This window comes from Myxocyprinus asiaticus, chromosome 6, assembly GCF_019703515.2.
Source record: "Myxocyprinus asiaticus isolate MX2 ecotype Aquarium Trade chromosome 6, UBuf_Myxa_2, whole genome shotgun sequence".
NCBI lineage: Eukaryota > Metazoa > Chordata > Actinopteri > Cypriniformes > Catostomidae > Myxocyprinus > Myxocyprinus asiaticus.
In genome coordinates this window covers 44,201,752-44,226,329 of record NC_059349.1, presented here as the reverse complement: position 1 = coordinate 44,226,329, position 24,578 = coordinate 44,201,752, and the positions used below count along the sequence as shown (strand labels likewise).

The following is a 24,578-nucleotide window of genomic DNA, read 5'->3' as shown; positions in this document are numbered from 1 at the left end:
TGAGCTTTTGGAGCAAGCAAAGTGACATTTCCGCAAATATGTCTGTCAACACTGCTTCCTGGAGAGGATTTTGTGTGTGTGTGTGTGTGTGTGTCAGAGAAAAAAGACTGGGGCACTGGGGCAATGTTATCAGGAAAACAACTGTCCATGGAACAACTCAAAGAGACAGACTTCTTTTAACCAAACAGAGATCTACATGCAGTCCACTTAAAAATAAAAAAAATAAAATAAAAAAAAGTATTATGGCATGGTACTATGGTTTTTCAGACCAGATCTTTGAATATTTCATGAAAATTCCATGTTATACTGTATGAATGTTGTTATCATAATGTACAATGGTATACATCAAAGTACCATGGTACTGACATATGACACTATCATGTACCATGATATCGCCACAGTACTTATAGTTAAGTGCAAGATGAGATTATATGGTCCGCACTGTTCTGTACATGTTAAGCAAACACAGAATAATACCAATTTAGAGTCTTCATCCCTCCCAAAACCTTTTGTGGTTCCTATAGTTACAGAAGAGTATAATATGGGTAAATGGTGCGTGGTTTCCATGGTTGCTGTCAGGTGTAAATGGACAGAAAGTTAGATGTGGTTACCATGGTTACAGTGCTGTGCATTGTGGGCAAAAGCTTTTGTTAACGTGAGACCAAAAAATAATACTAATGGACTGGTGGTTCCTAAGAGAGCAGTGTGTGTATGTGTGTGTGTCTGTGTAGAGTGACTCTTAATAGTATTAATCCTGTGCATTTAAAGGAGTTGGAACTTATTGATTCCTCATTACTACTGCTAACAGAAGCACGTTCGAGAATGTGTGTGTGTGTGTGTGAGTGAGCCTGATCAATACTACTAGTGATTCCAAAATAGTACCAGAAATCTGATCATTAGTTATGCTGAACAGATAAATATCAATAGATCATATGTCTTACATGGTAGAGAGTTTTCACACACAGAAACATATGGGAGACCGGGGCTAGTTGTCACAGGGGAAAGTTGTCACAGGGGTTTTATCTCAGTAACGGTTAAATTTGGAGTCCAACTGCACAAAGGTATGTTTTCTCTAGCAGAGGTTTCGCATGTTGGTTTCAAACACCTAGTTCAAAACACTCTTAATTTAGAATCATTTTTGTGAATTCCACCCTCCGGAGTAAATTATCACTATCATCATATTTTTGTTATAGCTCATGGGTAAACAAGTGGACATAAACAAACCACACTGGCATACAGTCAGGCAAGGGTCAACTATATTATAAATGCAGAATTTTACCAAAAGGTTTAAATGTGTTATTTTTGTTTCAGGATTTTTCGGGAAAGTCAATTCGGTGCTTTTTTCTTTCACATTTTTATGGGCGCAAGTTTTCATGTGTTTTCAATGTAAAAAAAATTATACAATTTATGAATGACAATATTTGTTGGCCAAAGCAATGTTTTGTTGTTTATGCATGTTAACTTTTCCATCTGTGTTGTTACATTAATCATTTTGTGGTTCATGACTGATTTACTTCAAATTTAGCTGAAAGGCCTATAATAGGGCTGGGCGATATGGTCACAGAAATGATATATAAATATTTTTAATCTTACTGACATTCAATAAATATCACAATAATTATGTATTAGCTCTTAAATAGCTCAAAAGTTATTCACTTTATAATTTTATCCAAACAGCCATTGTAGCCAAGGAGTTGACGGGGGAAGGTGACCCCTCAATGTTCACATACAGTGGCAAGAAAATGTGAACCCTTTGAATTTACCTGTATTTATGTATAAAATTGTCTTTAAATCTGCTCTGATCTTCAGCTAATTTAAAATAATGAACAAACTTAATTTGTTTTAACTAATAACACACATTGTTTTGTATTGTTCTTGTACATATTAAATACATCATTCATTCATAGTGTAAGTTGGGAAAAAGTATGTGAACCCTTAAGCTAATGACATCAACAAAAGCTAATTAGATTCAGGAGTAGGCAAACCTGGCATCCAATTAATGAAATGAGATTGGAGGTGTGGGTTAGAGCTACTTTGACTTATAAAAAGCACTCAAACATTTTGAATTTGCTATTCACAAGAAGCATCTGCTGACGTAGACCATGCCTTGCAAAAAAGAGATCTCAGAAGACCTACAATCAAGAATTGTTGCTCTGCATAAAGCTGGAATAGGTTACAAAGTTATCTCAAAGAGCTTAATATTCATCTGTCCACAGTTAGACAAATTGTCTATAAATGGAGATGATTTAGTACTGTGGCTACTCTCCCTAGAAGTGGCCGTCCAGCCAAGATGACTCAGAGCACACCGCAGAATGCTCAATGTGGTAAAAAAAAAAAAAAGAACCTTAGAGTGACAGCTAAAGACTTAAAGAAATCATTGGAACTGCTTAACACCTCTGTTCATGAGTATACTATATGGAAAACATTAAACATGCATGTGTCCATGGCAAGACACCACAAAGGAAGCAGCTGCTTTCCAAAAAAAAAAAAAAAGCATTGCTGCGCACCTGGAGTTTGCCAAAGACCACCTTGACACTCCACAACACTACTGAGAAAATGTTTTGTGGACTGATGAAACTATGGTTGAATTGATTGGGAAGAACACACAGCACTAAGTATGGCTTAAAAAGGGCACTGCATACCAACATGAAAACATCATCCAATGGTGATGTATGGTGGAGGGAGCATCATGATTTGGGGCTGCTTTGCTGCTTCGGGGCCTGAACAGTTTTCCATAATCAAGAAAAATTAATTCCCAAGTTTATCAAGATGTCTTACATGAAAATGTCAGGGTGGATGTGTATCAGCTGAAGCTCAGCAGAATTTGGGTGATGCAGGAGGAAAATGACCCTGGACATCAAAGTAAATCCACAACAGAATTGCTTCAAAAAAAGAAAATCCACTTTTTAGAGTAAACCAGTCGAAGCCCAGACCTTAACACTATAGAGATAATGTGGAATGACCTCAAGAAAGCCATTCACACCAGACATCCGAACAACATGGCAGAGCTGAAGCAGTTCTGTAAGGATGAATGGTCCAAAATTCCTTCTGAACATTGTGAAGGTCTAACCTGCAGCTACCGGAAACGCTTGGTTGAGGTTATTGCAGCCAAAGATTGACCAGTTATAAAATCCAAGGGTTCACTCACTTTTTCCACTAGGGCACTGGTTTAATGGCAGGTTCCATTGTGAAAACTTACTCCATATAGTTTGACAACATACCACGCTATTCAGGCAATTTGTCACAAAAAGTCAATGTGTGTTTAATGAACTGTGTTTTTTTTTTTTTTTTACCAGATCAATAATGGTGAAAATGTCCATTTACTTTTATGTAGCCAAGACTTTAAGGCATGTGGTTATGCAGAAAGTGGCTTTCAAAAATAAACCAACACTGAGAAATATTCACTGGAGTAATAAGAGTGACAACTACCCCCGGTCTCCCCTATGTCTATGACGCAGTAATGTAAAGATGACTTTAATACTTCAACATAATGCAAACTAGAAATTTCCAAGAGAAAAATCACAACAATTACAGGGGAGACATTAAGCAAATATTGTTATTTACCATTTTAAAAATTCAAGAAGTTTTCTTTTAGGGGTAGGATTATGAATAGCTTTATATAAAACAATTGAAAACTATGGCATGTTTGCATTTAGATAGTAAACAAGTGGTGTGTGCGTATATGTACGAAAGAAAGAGAATACATACGTACACAGAAATTGGCACGTGTACACAACACTCACTTTTAAAAGATATACAGAAAACACACTGCTAACCGCAGCACACAGGCTGAGAGCTTGCCCTCCAAGTGCATCTCATTCAAATTAGGCTCATATTTACATTCAATCGTAAGCTACGCTGTACGAATATAAACACCTAATGACTCATTCATCTGACTGACACATTCTACAGCAGCCATTAACAACATACAGTGAGATAATATTTCTAAGCTAATGTCTCGTAAAGGCACGCAGAGCTCTCAGCATGACAAAGGGTGAACTCCTACAATGGAACCAATTAAATTTGAACAGTGCCGGGACATTTTTAATGTCACACTGGAGTCACTTTCTCCCTCTGAAATATAAAAATGTCTCACACCAGTAAAATCTGTCACCAGTTTAACACAGGTTTCACTGAAACCTCTGACCACTGAAAAATGTTCTTTAATAAGGAGAACTAGAGAGTGACTGAACTGCAGCATGGAAGTACAACTGTGCATAAACGAAATAAAAAGGGAAAACATTTCTGTCATCATGTACTCACCATCATGTGGTTCGAACCATCAAATGCACTAAAGTGGTACTAATTCAAGTAAAATTAAACATTTTCTAAAGTCTAAGTGGGAGGTTAACTAATTGAAGGATATAGTCCCTGTAGTTAGCGTTTTCATTACAATGGGCATTAAATCTCTTAAACCCTTGTCCTCCTCAATATTAATCGTGGCAATCCACTTTGCTACAACAATTGTGAAGCTGCATTTACATGATTTGAACTTTACATGAAAAGTGCGTGCAAAGAACGTATTGTTTTGCTTTTAGCACTGGCACTGTCCATGTAATGACACTTTATCCGAATTGTCCGGTAACACGGAACCGCAACACGGCACCAAGTGAATTGCTGATGCTTCACAGCGGGTCATGTGAATGCGGTTAATCACAAGTCCCTTCTGGGTTTGTTTTGTACAAATAATAACTGTTAATAGGTCCTTTCTCCATCACTTGATCATTGACATGGAATCGCTGTTGTTTGTGGTGTGTATGTCAGTGTAATGTCCCAAGACACATCGCAAAGGTTCCGCCATATTCCAACCAGTGTTGAATAAATGTCAGAATCTAATGTGAAAATTGGTAACATTTACATTTGGACTTTCACTGAACAATTACTTAATTTTTTCATCTGTTCCTTATGCAAAGCTTATGGCTTCAGAATATAGTACACAAGTTGTATGGACTACTTGTACTTTTTTGTCCTTTTTGGAGCTTGACAGCCAGTCAATCACTGTCTAACTTTGTTGTATGGAAAAGAACAGCCTGGATTTTCTGCTAAATATAAACCTGTGCTCCACAAAAAAAAATAAATTTTCAATTAATATTTTATTTCATTTTTGCGTGAACTACAACTTTAACTGATAAGCTTAATAACCCTAGTTCTCTCTTTCTCTCTATACACATACACTAAGTACCTTCACTAAAAAAATGAGCCAACTTACAGAGGAGCTGCACCCTGAAAGAAACAGAGAGAGTGGAACAAGAAAGAGGAGGGGTGAGTTCTTGACAGAACAATGTTCTGTCAGAAAAGTAGGTCATCATGTTGAAGGGTCAGAGAGAGGGTGTCCATTCAATTCATCTGAGCTAAAAATTCCCTCTCCAAAAGAAACACACACATACACACACACACACACGCAGCAGAAACAGGTGAGCTCACTGACGGGTAAAATAAATAAATAAACAAAATCAATCACACCAATCAACACATCAGAGATTTGTAATGAGAGTGTGGCACAATACAAGCTGTAGAGTCAAGGTGGAGCCATGGAACAGTGGTTAGCACTCCTTACAAATTTAGCTGTGGTGCTCATTTGGGTGATATAGGCCATAATGCTGCTCACCACGCCTGGTGAGCAGTATTACTATTTACAGGAATATTTCACCAAAAATGAAAATTCTCTCATAATTGACTCTTTCTCATGCCATCCCAGATGTGTATGACTTTCTTTCTTCTGCAGAACACAAACAAAGATCTTTAGAATCTCAGCTCTGTAGGTCCATACAATACAAATAAATGGTGACCAAAACTTTAAAGCTTGGAAAAGCACATAAAAGCAGCAGAAAAGTAATCCATAAGACTCCAGTGGTTTAATCCATGTCTTCTGGAGCAATACAGTGATCGGTTTTAGGTGAGAACAGAGCAAAATGTAACTAATTTTCACTATAAATCTTGTGATCATGATCAAGTGATCATGATTTCAAGTTTGAATACACTTCCTAGCACCCGAGGTATGCGCAGGGTATTAGATGGTGCTAGGCAGTATAATCGAGGTTGAAATCATGATTGCCAAGGAGACTGCAGATGTCAAGATTAATAGTGAAAATTAGTTACATTTTGCTCTGTTCTCACCTAAAACCGATTGGATCACTTCAGAAGACATGGATTAGAACACTGGAGTCTTATGGATTACTTTTATGCTGCCTTTATGTGCTTTATGGAACTTGAACATTTAGGTCCCAAATCACTTGCATTATATGGACCTACAGACCTGAGATAATCTTCTAAAAATACTAATTTGCATCTGCAGAAGAAAGAAAGTCATACACATCTGGGATGGCATGAGGGCGAGTAAACAATGAGAGAATTTAAATTTTTGCGTAAACTATTCCTTTAAGAAAACACACAAAACTAGGTCATATGTCTCAGTGGAATATTCACCTTTTAACACAGTGACTCTCAACCAAGGGGTCGAGACCCACTAGGGGGCCTCAGCACACTTCCAGGAAGGCCTCAAGGTCTCTTAAAATTATTTAAAATATGATAGATTATTATGATTTTTATATAATTATTATAATTCATCTTACTGAATATGCTAAAAATGTAATAACTCCCATCAGCAGCTTGCTTTTTATAAAGAATATACTATTCTAGACATTTCTGGAATCACAAGTTTTAAGGAAATATCTTATAATATAAATATCTAGTAGCCTACATGGGGGGCCTTTGAATATTTTCTCTGACAATGGGGGGCCTTGGAGTCAAAAAGTTTGAGAACCACTGTTTTAACAGATGGTTATTATCCACTAATGACTGCGTTTTATTATTATACTGAGTTTGTAGTGTGGACCCATAATGAAGAAACGGAAGTTATGAAAGATCAGCTAGACAATACTGGATTTGTTTACATTATGGGGAGACATGTTTGAGTTCAGTGTGAAAGAGAAAGATATCTTCTGTGTGTGATGCTTTCACATAAACACATGGCTAAATCTCCAGAAGCATTAAAGGGGCATGCAGTAGTTCTATAGCATTAGCATTGCTCTTCTTTTTGTAATTTAAGTACCGATAAAACGGTGGTGTTAGACGCTGTACTGCCGCTGTATCGATGTGGACAAGCATGATTTTCTCTGCTGCCCCTGCCAGCTTTGAAATATAATTTGCATCTGGAAAATGTCGGAGTTTGAGGTAATTTCTAAAGTTATTTATTACTACTATAATTTGCCTACTGCTTTGCCTAAAAACAAACATCAGAATTCAAGCGAACAGACTTGAGGACAGATTATTATTGTCCCTCGTATCAATAATCTTTGGAGACGGTCTACATTTCACATTATTTGTAAAGACAATTATCACCTTTATTAGAGAACTGCTTAGTGTGAAATAAATCTCAATTATGTAGCGATACAGAATGTTATAGAAAGGAAAGATTAGAATTGTTTTTGATGATCAAATATAGCATGTTCATGAATACTGTATTTAAAGAACTGTAATTTATTAATATACGTTGATTACACACGTAATTTAAAAAAGTTCTTTGGAAACTTGTATGAGTTTTCTGTAAATTCCACTGATACTATTTTAGAGAGTTGTCTAAACAAGGTCTTACCTGTCCAACAAAAAAGAAGCAACATCAGCATCACTACTCATGTTTTTCCTCCATCATCAAATCTTTCCACCTTGTGTATGCCGTACCGACATTTACTCTAGTTTTTTTGCCTTTGCCGGTCTTTCTGTCTACTTGCTTCTGACCTTTTTCACTTCTTTGGCAGTACAGCTACTGAATCTCCTGTTGTTTCTGCTTCTAAAGCACGATAATAAGTATGTTCCATTGTATTCTTTTTGCTCTTCGCATCACCAAACAACACTGCACTAAGCACAATGTATCTACATAGGTGGCAGCCAATGAGCGTGAGGATTTTCTTCTTCGACATTTAGTGAAACACAGCGAACCATGTCATTTCAGCATGGCGAAACACATTGAAGGGGTGACCTGCACCATTTATAATAAAACACTTATTATAGAAAACTATTATCAGTACAGTCTTCATCTAATGTGAGTTTATACCATTCAAATCACTCTTTACAAAAACACAATTCATTTGTTAATGTGTAAAACCTTTTAAATTAGCCCCAAATTACTGAATGCACATTTAAAGGTGCTGTAAGCTAATTCTGTGGGATACCATGTACAAAATGTTCCTACTTCAGGGCAGATATCACTAAAACAGGCATCCTGAGATTTCTCACTCGCCTCTGTTACAGCCCTAGACTCAGTTAACAGCAAAAGAGAGTAAGAGAGCTGGCCCACAGTTTTTTTTTTAAGCAAATCAGAAAACTATCCAATCAGAAACACTCTGTCAATCATTTTGCAGATTTGAGTTTGACATGTCTTTGGAAGGCAGAATAAAAACACTTTTACATCCCCATTTAGTTCTATTGTTTTTTTTATATGAAACTAATGACAAATTCTATACCCTAACCTACCCCTAAACCTACAAATTACAGAAACTATTTCACATTTTTAGATGTTAATACATTATTTAGTGAGAAAACTCTTGGTAATTTTCTCAGAAATAAATCAACATACAAAAGGGTAATGAGTTCCATATTATGTTCTATGTCTTCTGATCCTTTCATCATTATAGGATCTAACTTGGCCCACATGAGAAATGGCTAAACTACCAGCGCTTTAAGGCTTTATCAATGTCACCTCATTGCTGTTCATTTCAAAACTTCAAACCACAATCAGACACAATCTCTTAAGTGGCTGAAACCACAGACCAGCAGCAACAACAAACACAACATCCCTCAGCAGATCTTTCCTAAACAAACCGTAAAAGAGCTGCCGTGTCTAGAATATCAGCTGTTATGTTCAGGGATTTAATAGCTTCCAATATAAACTTAAAGGGAGAATTTTATTTTTTATGAAGTACTAAACAGACATACTCAAATGTTCACAATGGAGTGCTCCCTCCCCAGTCCACCATGACCATATTTATAGAAACCGAGCAGCAAATATTTGCAAATATTGTCCTTTATTGAACCGAACAGCAAATCCAAAATGCACAAACATGGTATTTCACATGGGAAGAGATGGCAATTATGACGGAGGTCATTTAGATAATTAAGTCATAAAGGTGAAGTTGCAACAGGCTGTTTAATTGTGGTGGTGGAAAATTATCACTTAAAACTAAATAATTGTTTTTGGCTCAAGAAACACTGACTAACTTAAGTGGACTTTAAAGGTGATGTGTGTAACTTTATGTTAAAAAAAAACCTCCTATCCGAGATTATTATGTAGAGACAACAAATTGGCCATTCGTAAGAGCTATCGAAACTTTGCTCTTCGGTTCGAGCATCCCAATACAGCAATATTGCCTAAACCAATTACACAAGTTTGGGGAGGGACTATCTGTTTGTCCAACCAATACAAGAAGGGGGAGTTTTCAGGAAACCTGTAAGTAAACAGTCACTTTTACAGTTCCATTTGATGAAGCCAGAGGTGCAGAAATGACACACTTCAACTTCAGATGGAAAAAATAAAATGCTACAAAGAAATCAATCTGTTATCCACCTCTGCAGTTAACAAAGGTTGCCTTTCTCTACAGTATCACATCTAAATTCAGCTACTGCTCATTCCTCTCCTCTTTACTTGTTTATTTCTTTTAATTAGCATTGGTGTCACACTTTCTTTATCCGTCTGTAAGCTGTGAGTTTGTTTCTGATGCTTTGGTTTTTCTTAATCCCTGCTTTTTTCCACACAGCCTGCCAGGGAATGCTGATAATGAGCTTAAACTTGTGTGTGTGTATGTGTGCGAGTTCTCAGCGTGAATGCTTTGGGATTAGTCAGATGTTTACCCTCTATGTGTGTCTGGCTGCTTTAATTGGCCTCTGCAACGTTCATACTTTAAAATTCCCTACAGGGCTCATAGTCAACTCTGCCAGTGCGCACGCACGCACACACACACACACACACACACACACACACACACACACACACACACACACACTAAACTAAACTAAACTCATTCAGCAGCTCAGCTGTGCACGAGGAGCGAGGAATGCTGATTACATGGTGGCTCCATCGCTGCGGATTGGAAAGGCAACTGTACAGTGGCCCCATGGTCATCAGCTCTGATTAGCGGAGCCAGAACCAGTCAACCCCCAACTCTTAGCCCATATCCCCAACGGGTCATCGTAAAATATGTAGCCTACCTCTTGGCTGGCATTTGAAAGCACTTCTGGTACATTCATTTGCTGTAGTTAAGCAACCTTTCAGTATTCTAGAAGGTGTATGTACAAAGTTATCAAATAAATTATGTCACATGTTCATTTGTGCGTGTGAATTGGGTGGAGTCACAAAAATTATTTTGATTTCAGGAGGCCAAACACATTTGCTCAGAGACAGAGCAGATCAATATTTTATTGACAATTGTAATAGTTTAAATGTCATTATACATTTGATTTCTAATCGTATCTTCATATTAAATTGCTGTTTTGACATCTTGAAGAAGAGCTCTAATTCAGTCTTGATCTCCAGATGAATTACTAATTAATATTCAAAGCTTAAAAAAATAAAAATACAATCTGAGCAAACCTACAGTATAACTAACTATATAGAGCGCAACAGTGCCGGCCCACTTAAGCCGTTTTGGAAGAATTTTTTCCATAGGAATTTTAATTAAGTTGTTCATAAAAGAGTTGTAAGCCATGAACCAAACCAACGAGGTGAATCACAACATTACAGGCTTTGATTTGAAGCAAAAAAAAAAGTACTTCAAAATCCGATAAAAAGACAATACAAGACTGTACTTAACGTCTTTCTTGAGGGAAAGAACTACAATCCCATGAAGCACTGCGAGTGATATTATTGAATTAAAAACAATGGAAAAATTTTTAACTATTGATTTATAGTTGTTGATTATAAGTTTATTGTAAAACATTCAGATATATAGAAAAATAAAAGTAGTTTGAGAGTGTATGTAGACTGACTTGGTTGTGTCAATCACAATGTGTCATGGAAGTGGTTGTTTTAAAAAAAAATTAATTTGCAATGACATGGACTGATGGTTCAACAGAGGCATATACTATTGATTAACAACCTCGGAGCTCATGGTAGATCGGTCTTAAAAGGTTTTTACGTTATCATTAATATAAATTCTCCATGGCGGGAAAAAAAATTAGAGCCTGACCGATATGTGATTTTTTAAACCGATACCGATTTTAGAGGGGGCAAATTCACAGATTACCGATATGGTGGCCGATATAGCTCATTTTTGTGCTGGAATGAAAACAGACCTTTTCTATGTGGATTGTGCACCGATTTTGCACCGATATGAATATGCAAAGGTGCTCTGAAGATTGCTTTCTTAAACAAATATTTTTATATTTGACATTATTATTATACATTGTCAACAAATTCTAGAAATGAACACTGAGAAAATAAAGAATAAATAAAAATACAATAAATAACTAAATAAACATCAGTATTACTGTTTAGTATCAGTCAAATGCTGACTATTTTAATACTGCCAGTCAATTAGGGGCAGGTTCTAAAACAAGAAGCATTTACACCTGCCGAGTCAAGATAAACAGCGGCAGTGGTGTTACAAGTATTCTGCTATACAAGTTAAGGGGAAACTTTTAAATATTATATTTTGTAAATGCAATGACTGGAATTGTTCGGTTGAAGGGGGTACCAAACTGCGAATCCTGAATAAAACAGTTTGGTGAATACATGTTTACATATTAGCTTCCAATCAGCTGACAAGCAATGAAAGTAGCTACGTGGTTAGCTAGTTAGCTATAAGCTCGTTGCCACGGAGTGTAAAAGATGGACCAACATTGCATGTCGACAACTAGGTAACAACGTAGCATGAAATCAACACTCAACAGATACAATCCACCACCACACTGTTGTCTGCTGAGCTGCAAAAAGATGTTTTGATGTTTACTTTTCAATCTGCTACATTAATGACTGCACTGACAAACTATAGCTGGCGAACAGCTGTGTGATAAACATGAGTGACATGGTTGTCAGGGACAGGGTTAACGATAGTAACCCAGTAACCCAGAGCGGTTAAGGCTCTGGGTTACTGATCAGAAGGTCGGGGGTTCAAGCCCCAGCACCGCCAAGATGCCACTGTTGGGCCCTTGAGCATGGCCCTTGACCCTATCTGCTCCAGGGGCGCCGTATCATGGCTGACCCTGCACTCTGACCCCAGCCTAGCTGGGATATGTGAAAAAGAAGAATTTCACTGTATATGTGCAAATGTATAATGTGTGATAAATAAAGAAAATTATTAAAATTATTAATTATTATTAAATTATATATTAGTTATATTGATAAGGAAAATTATGGGCTCATTGTTTAATAACTTTCCAGTATGTATTTCACAAAGTTAGCAACTTACCGAGAAGACACCGCTTAACTCCGTACCGCTTAACTCCGCCCTGTCTGCAGAGCCCCTGTCAGTTCAGAGTCAGCTCTGTAAACAATGGAGTCGGAGTGTGCTCTGCTGGACAAACTATGTTATGACACCAATTTTAAAGCATTGTTTTCTGCATTACATGTTCTGAAAAAAAGTTTTCATATCTGCGCATATCGGTAAAATATACGCCGATACCGATATATCGGTGAAAGGCTAATATCGGCTGATAATATTGGCCGACCGATAAATCGGTTGGGCACTAAAAAAAATAGGATTTTAACTTCTGGAACAAGACTGCTGCACTCTCTACTGCATTTCAATATACATAAAACAAGCCAAAATTTTTTAATTATGACTAGGCAACATTAGCGCAAGTGCATGAATATTCATGAGCTCAGTGATTTCTACTGTATATAGTGACGTCACAACCTGCCTATCTTTGGTACACACTAAAACTTGCTAATGGCTCTGATGTGCACAGGACGTGCTCACATATCTCACTCTCAAATCTATAGATGTCAATTTAATAAAACGGTAGAGAATCAGATCCAAGCAAAATCCCTCAGAGGGTTCAGTAGTGGAAGCGAATGAGAGAGATTGCGCTTAATTCATTTAAATGGCACGTCTTAGATGCGCACAGTAACAGGCATACATCACTCTCACTGATCCTTCCATTTACAAATAAAATCCTCTTGAACAAAAACACATACTCATACAAACAGATCACATGCGCACATAGATTATACAGATTACTAACTCAAAGATCACAAACATACAAATATTCACATGGAAAACGTATGCAGACTTCAGAGAGAGAGAGAGAGAGAGAAGCTGCCAGCCAGAATGATAGAACAATTCTTATTCTAGGTCAGATGCTGTGTGTGTGTCCTGCTAGAACAGTGATGTTGAAAAAATGGCACACCATGACTCAGTTATTGTTGAATTTCCACTGTGACTTCTTTCAAAATTGAACTCTGGCACAGTTCTGAGGGTTCTGAATCTAAAGCATTTGCTCAAGTGATTGTGAATGTCCTGGAACCAACTATGCCTTTCACAACATTTGTGCAAGAGTTCACACAAAACATTTTTACACAAGGAAAAGGCAGTAAAAGGAAGAAAGGTGTGTAATTTTGACTGTAAGGAGTTGAAATATGACTTCTCCAATGGCTGTTTCAGTTTACTTGAGAGTATAATTTCTGAAAATGTTGTGAAAAATCAAGGGAAACCACTTAAAACTGATAGAATTAGTTACTATACTTAAATTTTTGCAAAATGATTATTTTGTGGTTTCCTGGTGAAATGAACACTAGAGGTGCCAAAAAAACTTTCAAACAAAAGGTTTATAAGTTCATAAATCCATACTTTTCTACATTTCGCAAGCCGAAAATGTCACTTTAGTATCACAAAATGACATTATTGCTTCAGCAATTGTTCTTCATGTCAAATTAGCTTTTTATGAAACAACCGGCTAGGTTTTGGTTTAAGGTTTAGGTTAGGCAAGTAGGTGCAAAATTGATTTCAAGAATTTTAATTAAATCCGGCTCAAAACTGACTTGTGAGGACAACCCTTACTAGTTAAAAATGTTCATAATTGTTTCCAAAAATGTATTTTGTCCTTCAAATTCGCCAAATGGTGTGTGCATAATATCTTTAGCATATTAGTGATGCACCGATCAGGAAATTTGAGGCCGATACCGATCACCGATTTTTTTAAAGTGTCAATTGCCACACTTTTGCAAGTTATATGATTCAGTTATATGCTTATGCCTCACACAGTAACATTACATTCATTGTGAATTGCTAACATTTATTTGTATTGAAAACAGTAATGAATAGTTCTGGCGTCACTGGGTCATTTTGACATATTGGCAACCAGTAACAACCATGAGAGAATTACACACAGCAGAAATATGTTCAAAAATAAGAGAGATATATCCATTACAAGCGCCAAAAACTGCTCAAGTGAGAAATCATTAGTGTCGATGATTTGATTACTGCCTTTGGCGTTTTGTTGTACAACAATTCACTAATTATTAAGCAAATGTGTGAAGACGCGGTGCTGTTAAGGTTAAAATGTAATTGCTGTTATTAGTGGTATTGCGACCAACATTAATCTGCTTTAAATGGTGATCCTCACAGAATAGTGCTGGGATGAGTGCGCATGTTTGACACAGAGAATAACTACCATAATGACTCTTGAAAATGGGCAACTTAATATTCACACATATGTAATTTTTTACAACAAACCGGCATATTCATCTGAATTACAGCATGTCTGAAATGATAAATTCACGAATGCTTAGAATTGCCAACAATTCCAGAGGCCACACTGTATGCTTCAAGGGCTGAGCAAGCGCTCATTCATTAGAGTACCAGTGAATGTGTGATTCCCTGCGTGATGCAAAAAAAAAAAAAGACTGGCCCAGAATTCCTTGAAATATTTCTGATTAAAGTAACATTGTTTATATTGGTTATGGTGGGAACGGATTTGCTCTGTGGACAAAAGTGCTAGCTTGCGGTCACTTTCGTGACACTGCTGTAAGACTTCATGTTGATGTCATGATCCTCATCATGGCACAGGGTGACATAATGACTTCAATCCATCATCTAAACATGCTAAAACATGTCATGTTGCAGGAAATAGCTTGCTGGACTGCCACGGCACATATCGGCACAACTGTTTTTGCTATTTGGCTCAGTTGCTGAAACTAACTGCAAGGGAAGTGGTCTCAGACTAAAACTGATTGGCTGCAATGCAGACAACAGGAAACTTATAGATCACTATATGCAATACCCCACTAATGTTCATTTAACACACACATACACAATTTCCATCTAAAACCCATAAACACACACCCACCCATGCATTGTGCCCTGTTTAAGATCCACTTCCACATCCAGATTCTGAGGATTATTCCCACAGTTCCATACCCTGTATCTCACTGTGGAATGACACCCACTTCCTGTTCCCTGAGGGTTCTTACAGGAAGTGGCCTTCCTGTCTCTCTCTGCCTGTGTTTGTATTACTCTCAAGAAAACATGCAAACTCAAACAAAACATTCTCACAAATTGAGTTTTATGAAACTCCTTGAGACTGCTTTCAACACTTTATACAACGTAACGAGTTACATTCTCAGACAAAACGCAGCAGTCAAAAAGGAGTCTTAAGTTTAGAATAGCGTTTTGATCTAGTTTTAAAGGAATTATCTGGGTTCAATACAAGTTAAAGCTGAAGTGTGTAATTTATGCACCACCGAAAGGAATTATACAAATATGCCCCCGGTCTGCTGTTGATCAAACAAATGGGTAGCCCCACCCCCAACTCACATGACTGGTTGAGTCAATGTTGTTGTGTCTGGCTGGACAGGCTGCTCAAACAAACGGAGGAATATTTATAGCACCACAGAGACACAGTGTTTACAGTTTTCAAGGAAATAATCCTATGGCTTACTTTTAGTTGTCTCTGCATATTAAGCTGGGATAGGAGAAAATACTTTAATACTTTTAAATTTTACACACTTCAGCTTTAATGGTGCCTTCACGTGGTATCGGAATTATCGTAAATATGAGTTTCCCACTCGGAAGTTGCACATGAACGACTCCTCAAGTCATAATTACAACCGGGAAACTCTGGAGGTGGGAGGAGGTGTACACTTTCAACATGGTGGACGAGACTACAGTTTCTGTAGTGACTAACAGGTTTTAATCATTTTTCAAAAATACAGCTAATTGTTAACGCTTGCCGTTTCGGTCATATTCATATATGTATATCAGTAACCATTTGATGCATGTTGTTGTACATTTTCACACCAAGAAAATAGAATGCATTTGACCAAAATTCCATTATCGTCAGCAAACTGAGTAATATGTGTTAAAATGTGTCAAAAAAAAAAAAGTTCCTTATGAAATATGTATGAATAAACCTGGCGTCGTCCATGTTTCCTGTTCTTTCGGACAACAAAGCACTGAATGCGACGTACTTGTAATTACCACTTCAGAAGTGGGAAGTAAGATAATTCCGACAGCACAAGGCGGCAGCATAAGCTCAATCGACTGCATTTGTTGCATGATGCTGATTACCACAGAAATACTTTCTACTCCTCCCTCATTTTCTTAAAAAAACAAAAACAAAATAAGGGCCAGAGTAAGGCACTTACAATGGAAGTAAACTGTGCCAGAGTTCGGAGGGTTAAAAGGCAGAAATATTTTGATAATATTTTTGCTAAAGCACTTACATAAATTAAGAAAAACATGTATTATTTGACCTGTAAAGCTGTCTAAATTGTCATTTTTGCAGTGGGACTACTATTCTAAGTGGGTGAACTTCTAGTTTTTTGTCACAGATGCAATCCTGTGGGTGAAGTCAAAATAATTAAAGCCTCTTTCAAAGCTGTGATAATGTTCATTCCATTAAAAAAAAAAAAAAAAAAAACTAAACCAATAGATAAATGGTCTGTAAATTCATAAGAGCAGCGTTTTCAATCACAAAAGCTATAAAAGTTCTGCTGGCTCTCTAGAGAAGATCTAAGTCTACATGAGGGTGAAATGTTCCTCCTGTCTTGTTGAATTACTCACTCAAAAGCAAAATAATCTAAAATAATTTCAGATCTGCTAGTCCATGATGCCCTGCTTTGTTTCATAAGGCCGAACAACATGAAGTCTGATTCTATCTTATCCGACAAGACTGAAGGAGCTTGTGCACACACACGCTTATTTATGAAGCACGAGCTAAATATTCTAATTTGAATCATTAAAGTAAGTACCTGTCTGATGTAGAGGGGTGCCCATTTCGGGCATTCTGTTTGTGTGAATATGGCGAGTCTGGAGGCGTGTGGATCTGATGGTACCCGCCATGATCCAACAAGCCGGCGTATGGGAGCTCCTCGGCAGGAAGTGAAGTCAACGTGGGCCGGCTGAAATCCTGGATTTCAGCGTAGTCTCTTTCTCTGGCCTGACGCTGACGAATCTCCCGTGTTTTAGCCTGGATCCTACACACACACAAAATAATAAAGAATGAGAAATTCTAAAAAGTGAAGAACAAGAAGTAACTGACATGACAGGATGAACTAACAGGGGAATTTTCTTAATCTGACACTGAAAACAGGCCTTATTCCAGAATAAAGTATAGTTTGGTACAAATCTAAACACCTTGCCCTTTATTACGCTATTAATAACATGTTATTAATATGTAATTACAATGTAAATAATACAAGTCACTATACACCTTATTTAGCCTGCAATAAAAACCGCTCCCTTTACGAAAGGACTAATAGACTCTCTCAAACACCTTTACAACCCCCATCAACAGCAGGATGATAAATAAAAGTGTGTGTGTGTGTGTGAGAGAGAGAGAGAGAGAGAGAGAGAGAGAGAGAGAGAGAGAGAGAGAGAGAGAGAGAGAGATTAAGAAAGAGATTGAATGAGTGGGGATTTCTCAGCAGGGTCTCACAGGACAGAAGGGAAAACGGTGGGGGTTCACATGGCATTATTAATATAACAACATGAACACACACAGAAACACCTGCAGGCAAACACACACATGCTGAACTGGAAAGGGCAAAAACAGGCTTTTACTAGAGCAGGATGAACATAACCCAAACACCAAAATATGAAAACATCATGTTTTAACGACACACACAGACACACAAAAAGCACTCAAACAATCACTGAGGAAGAGGGTTTGAGGAAGTGTGTACGACTCTGTATGGTGGCAGGTAAGTTGTCAGGAAATGCCTCTGATTAAGGAGTAATAATGGGGGAGATTAGCTCTGACTGTGTGTGTGTGGACCTACCTCTCTTGTTCTTGTTTCATTCGGCGTGTCTCTTCCTCTGATGCATGCGTTTCCTCCACCTTCCACTTTACACCATCCAAACGCTCGTCTTTACGGTACTTCCCGAACCTTAAAGACACACACAACAATATACCATGTCAGGCCATTATTAAAGATGTATGGAGTGTTACCTTTCTGTACCTTAAATTCAGCACTTATTTGAATTAATTGTTTTAACAACAATAAATACACTCTTAAACCTGTCTGCTCTACTAACCCATTTTAGAGGGTTATTTGTGTGTTTAAGAATCCCGACTAGCCAGACATAATAACGCTGACTCGACAAATTGCGTGAGATTGGGGCGGGACTATCTCTTTGCTTAACCAATAGTAGAGTGTGATTACTACTATGCAGCTCCGCAAGGCAAAGAGTATGTAAATACTGACTCACCAACCAACCAAATCAATTCATTGATACTCCGCAGATGTGGTTTGAAGGGTGTGTGTGAAGTTTGAAAGGTGTGTCAAAGTGAATTTATCTCTATGAGGGTTTGAATTTTGTAGGCTTGGTATTCAGTGGAGCTCAATAATATGTAGAGGGCTCATTAATATGTAGCAGGTAGCTTTGGCTCAGTCAGGCAGATGACAGTCATTTAAACACTTCAATGCTCCAGAAGCCATCTAAAATATTCTACATTTTCAAAACGATTTATCTATTGCTGACAGATTCAAAAACCTTAAAATGAGCAGCTGTCTCTATCTCTCCTCCACAGACATTGAATATCCCTCTCATAAATTTCTTGGAAACTCAAACTTTTTCTTTGTAGTAAACAGAAGTTGGTCTCTTAAGCCCCGTTCACACCGCCAGTGACTCTGTAGCTTGGTGTCGCTAGACTCTGCGATCTGTGTCGTTAGTGGGCGTTCCTACTGTTTGTCGCTGTAACGTTATTGGAGGACTGTTTCTGACATGTTTTTCCATGCATCATTGTTTTATTATATCCATGCATGTGGTTACAGACAAATTATATATAACTGTAAAAATACCTCACAATGCTGAAACTTCTCCTCCATCCTGCACTCGTCTCCAGTCTGCCAGGAGACAGATGACGTGAGCTCTGCTGTCTTCATTCTCATTGGTAGTCGCTCGCTACTGTCGTTCGTCATTTGAATAAAGTTTAAATTTTCTCATCTTATTTTGTCGCTCTCCACGGCGATCTCTGTTGCCAATGGCCGCGGCAGCTCGTGTCACCGGAAGTCGCTGTGCTCTCATTGAAAATGAATTGGACCATGTCGCTGTCTCGTGTGATGTCGCTGCCGGTGTGAACAGGGCTTTAGGTGTGCGAGTTATTGTCTTTCTCTCCAGAGCTCAGAGACAGTGTCATTCAACTAGCTCACATACTCACAGCCTTTCAGTATTACTCCATTATATTTTAACCCCATTATTTCTCATATTATTAGAGGAAACAGGACCACAAATAAGTGACTGATTTGATAACACTCTTCATGTGAACCACACAAGAAACGGACTAATGCTCACAGTTTATATGACTTTGCGAGGCTTACAAATCTACAGGTACTCTATGCTCAAACAAATTTAAACTGTGCATAATTGGACAATACTCTGAAACAAATTACATTTATAATCGACATATCCCTCAACTCTGTGCTCTATTTTGGATGAACAAAATTGTGTGGAGTTCATTGCAATGCATTCTAGAATTGGCGAATATGAAAATACTCCTGCCTTTGATTTTAGGCAAACTTGGCATAATTTTCTGCCTACTTTTTTTAGAACAGACTTTGTGTCAGGAGTGCACTTACATCGATGAGCCAAAACATTATGACCACTCACAGGTGAAGCGAATAATATTAATCATCTCCTAACAAGGCCACATGTCAAGGTCTGGATAGATTAGATGGTAAGCGAACAATCAGTTCTCGTAGTCAACGTGTTGAATGCAGGAGAAATGGGCAGGAGTAAAGAGCTGAGCGACTTTGACAAGGGCCAAATTGTTATGGCCAGACGACTGAGTCAGAGCTCTTTGAAACTGCAAGGCTTGTGGGGTTCTCCCTGTCAGCAGTGGTGAGTACCTACTGACAGTGGTCCGAGGAGGGACAAACCACAAAACGGTGACAGTGTGTTGGGCGCCCAAAGCTTATCGATGCGCGAGGGCAACGAAGGCTATCCCGTCTGGTCTGAACCGACAGAAGGTCTACTATGGCACAAATCACAGAAAATTTTAATGATGTGTTACGGGAGGAATGTGTCACAGCAAACAGTGCATCACACTCTGCTGTGTATTAGGACGGTCAATTGGGCAGAGAAATTAAATTCGAATTTTAAAGTAAGCTAATTTTTTGAATTGACGTTTTTTTCCATAGTCCACAAGAGAGCGCATTGAGTATTATAACTATACAGCACGGTGTTATATTATTGCAAAGAACATTCCTGGCTGTTAAAAAAAAAACATTCTATTTTAAACTAAAGTGCATAAAATAAAAAATAAGAAGTTTTAGGGTTCATATTCTCAAATTTTAAGTCAAAAGTAAAACGAGAGGGGAAACGCTTCAATAGGCAGTTCTGTGTTAACATGGTGTTAAACTTGCACTGGTGCCACAGTATATACGACCACAGACTCAAGCTTCATAATAACAGCAATATACCACAGTGTTTTTTATTAATTACAGCTGTATGTAGGGTAGAATTATTCCCAGATATCAGTGGTATTCGGCTGAACTTGGTAGTAAAGCGGCTCATGATCCCTGGTCAGGGGCAGTTTAAGCATACGGAACACAACAGAAAGGAACAGAACGCGAGGATCTCGAGACACACATTTCCAATTTGAACTCCTTTACAAACAAACCATTGCTTAATCTGAGAAATGCTGATAAGGGTGCAAGACGCAACGGCCAAAGACCTCCACCTACGGTAAGGCGCTGTTCACACCGAACGCTTTTGCAACCATCCAGTTTACCATTTGTTTTTCTATGTAAATGCGCTAGACAAAGGCCTTTTTGTTTTGCTTTGTTTGTTTTATTCAGCGTCTCATGCAGGAGCACTGTTTTTTAGATGCCATGTCAAGTTAAAAAGAACTTTGATATGCATCTTGAGACACTTGGTTTCTGTTAAACTGTATGTTGTTGTGCGTCTTCTAGCCTTTTTTAGTGCAAGAATGCGATCGGTCTAAAGTCATCGCCAGTGCTTGGCACACATCCAAAATTCGAATGCGCAGTTTAAGCATTCTAATGTGCATATTTTTCTTAAATTCGATGAATTCGAATAACAAATTTTTATTTGACAGCCCTACTGCGTATGGGGCTGCGTAGCCACAGACTGGTCAAGGTGGCTATGATGACCCCTGTCCACCATCAAAAGTGCCTACAATGGGCACGCAAGGGTCGGAACTGGACATTGGAGCGGTGGAAGGAGGTCACCTGGTCTGAGTCCTGTTTTCTTTTACATCATGTGGACGGCCGTGTACGTGTGCGTCGTTTACCTGTGGAAGTGATGGCACCATGATGCACTGTTGGAAGACAGTAAGCCGGTGGAGGGAGTGTGAAGCTCTGGGCAATGTTCTGCTGGGAAACCCTGGGTCCGGCCATTCATGTGGACATCAATTTGACACATGCCACCTACCTAAACATTGTTGCAGCCAGGTACACCCCTTCAAGACAGTGATATTCCCTGAGAGCAGTGGCCTCTTTCAGCAGGATATTGCGCCCTGCCACACTGCACACATTGTTCTGGAATGGTTTGAGGAACATGATGAAGAGTTCAAGGTGTTGCATTGGCCTCCAAGTTACCCAGATCTCAATCTGATTGAGCATCAATGGGATGTGCTGGACCAACAATTTGATCCACGCCAGTTTCACACGGAGGACCAACAGCATATTAGGCAGGTGGTCATAATGTTTTGACTCATCAGTGTATGACGCTTAAAAAATTTGTCTAGGTCGGCATCTCATTAGGTTTTGAAACAGAGTTTCTGTAATAAGAAATTCTAATTTATTTTGAGGTAATTAAGGACGTGTGATGAATAAGTGTTCTGGGCTCATCTGTGCTATTATCATCAATAAAAAGACTCTTTTATCTGACACGAAACCCTATTCAAATGTGCTTTTAATTACCTGAACATCTCTCCGAGGCCCTTGAGCATTCCTTTCTTTGTTTTACTCTTTTCCTTCTCAGGTCTCTTTTTGTCCTTCCCTGCTTTTTCTTTCTTCTTGTCGTTTTGAGGCTGGTTGCCACTGACCAGCTGTTGCTCGGTGACAGGAAGTGGAGTTAAGTCGGCTACCGTAGAAACAGAATCCCGCCCTGACCGAGAGCTTCCTTCAGTGTCCTCCTCCACTACATGGAGAAAGAGAAATTACATTCTTACCACCAATATTGATATAAACGATTAATATTAATACTTTGTAAGAAACACCTTTTTACACTGGTAGCGTAAGATGGTGATTCTCATGAAAGTAAATTAAAAAGATTGGCACACTGCTACATATGCTCCCATACAAATCTCAAGCACTTAGGTCTTTGTCAGGCCTGGTCCTATTTTACCCACAAATTAAAGGATTTTTTTTATGTAGAAAATGAAGCCTATTTTTAGGCCCATTAAGATTTTCTACATTGTTGAACTATTTTCGTGACAGTTAAGCACATTTTAACCCACGATTCTCAATACCACAATGCAATAAAGATGGTCATTATGAGATTCTCATTACCGCAACGTGAATCATTTAAATTGTGAAGTATTTATCCATCACAGAAGTACTCCCTTGGTATTGCCATTCATTTACGCTGATTTTAATAATAATAAAAAAATTGTACAACAGCATCATTGCAAACAATGGGAATAGTAAAACTTCTGGATGTGCTACGCTAATGACAATTTGCTGGTAAAATGAGCTAAAGTGTTCTAAAAACACTCAAAAATAAAGAATGAGTACTGTAGGTGGGTCCAAACTGACTAAATCATTCAAAAGCAGCCATACATGTTTCCATGCCCTCCTCTTCATCCTCATTGGCTGCTGGCCTGTCGTACGATTTGTCAATTGCAGCTCGGAAGCTCTCGTTGCAGCCCCGTCCCCGTATGATGCGTGGGCGTGGCCGGTGGAAGGGAAGATTGCCATTGAGCGTTACCTCCGCAACAGCAGTCTGTAAACTTTCCAGAGAGCTGGACTTCTTCAGGCCGAGAGATGGGCCAACATCATGCGAGGATGAGCCTGAGGAAGATTCCACTAGTTAAGCCACAAATCATCATCATATTGTTATTCAGGCATTCTGCCCACCGACCTCTACCCTAACCCTGATTAAAGCAGCCAGATTCATCTGAACAGTATGTGGAGTAGTGAGTGTAAGCTGCTATCGTATCGTAAGTAGTCAAGCATGGAACCGAGAGAAGACAGGTTTCGGTATGTGATCAAGACAAATGAGTGAAAATGGAGCAGAGGAAAGATTGCATGCATTTATCTTCATCACGCAGCACTGCCTTAGTGAAGTGTGTCAGACCTCCCTGTTAGCTATTTTTACACACAAACCAGTCATATGCTTTTGTAATATTGCAATTAGTGCTGTCAATTCATAGTTTTAAAAAAAATTAAAATTAATAACACAATATGGTGCTTAATCAAATTAGTCACAATTATTTGCATATATCAACGTCAATCTGTCTGAGGTAGACTTAGGGCAGTTCACACAGCACACGTTCTGGCATTCCGTCTGCGCTATTTTTTTAATTGTTGGTCTATGTGCAAATGCAAGCACAGGCCTTTGGCAGTTGTGTCTTGCTGTTTTTTCAGCATCTCACTCAATAAGCCGGTGTGTTAAAAAAGGTTAAACTTTTAAAGATGCATTTGAGACCCCAGCATTCGGTTTAATTTAGTTGCACTTCGTCAAGCTGTTTCTGAATGCAACGCATGATGTGTGAATGGATCCACTTAATCTGTAGAAAAAAAAAAGTAAATTTTCGTAAAAAAATACAAAATAAATAATACAAAACACCCAAAAACCACACAGTTTTTTTCTTTTCTTGAGTTTAACAAACACTCTATGAATGATTAAGCTTTAAGAGGAACTTAAACCAGGAAAGAAATTAATGACCATACAGCAAGAAAAAAAAAAAAAAAAGATCTCAATGATTGCAGAAAAACAGGCAGGAACGTAATAATCCTATCATGTAGAATAGAGGGGAGTTTGTGAATAAGTGCAGGAGGGGTCATGCTTACCTGTGTGGTTCTCTGTGCATTGAGTGAGGTTAATCTCATCAGCCACTGTGTGACATACACATACACATACATTCACAGTGTGGTTAGTTTGATCATTCTACATGCAGCAAGCAACCAGTATCACTATTAACAAACGAGAGAAACAATCAGTGAGTGCACATTAACA

The 24,578-nt window shown here is 38.3% G+C and overlaps 1 protein-coding gene across 2 annotated transcripts in view; it reads right to left on the bottom strand.

Annotated features, from left to right (window-relative positions):
• The window catches only part of LOC127443122 (partitioning defective 3 homolog), a 135,884-nt gene that overhangs the window by 25,188 nt on the left and 86,118 nt on the right, over nucleotides 1-24,578 (bottom strand). The window contains exons 18-22 of one of the 2 annotated variants that reach the window (XM_051701645.1): nucleotides 24,413-24,457; nucleotides 23,180-23,410; nucleotides 22,319-22,538; nucleotides 18,212-18,319; nucleotides 17,183-17,407 (exon numbers count right to left, since the gene is read on the bottom strand). In XM_051701645.1, the coding sequence (XP_051557605.1) occupies nucleotides 17,183-17,407; nucleotides 18,212-18,319; nucleotides 22,319-22,538; nucleotides 23,180-23,410; nucleotides 24,413-24,457 (829 nt within the window). The remainder of the gene's footprint in view (nucleotides 1-17,182; nucleotides 17,408-18,211; nucleotides 18,320-22,318; nucleotides 22,539-23,179; nucleotides 23,411-24,412; nucleotides 24,458-24,578) is intronic. The other variant, XM_051701646.1, reaches the window with a different exon arrangement.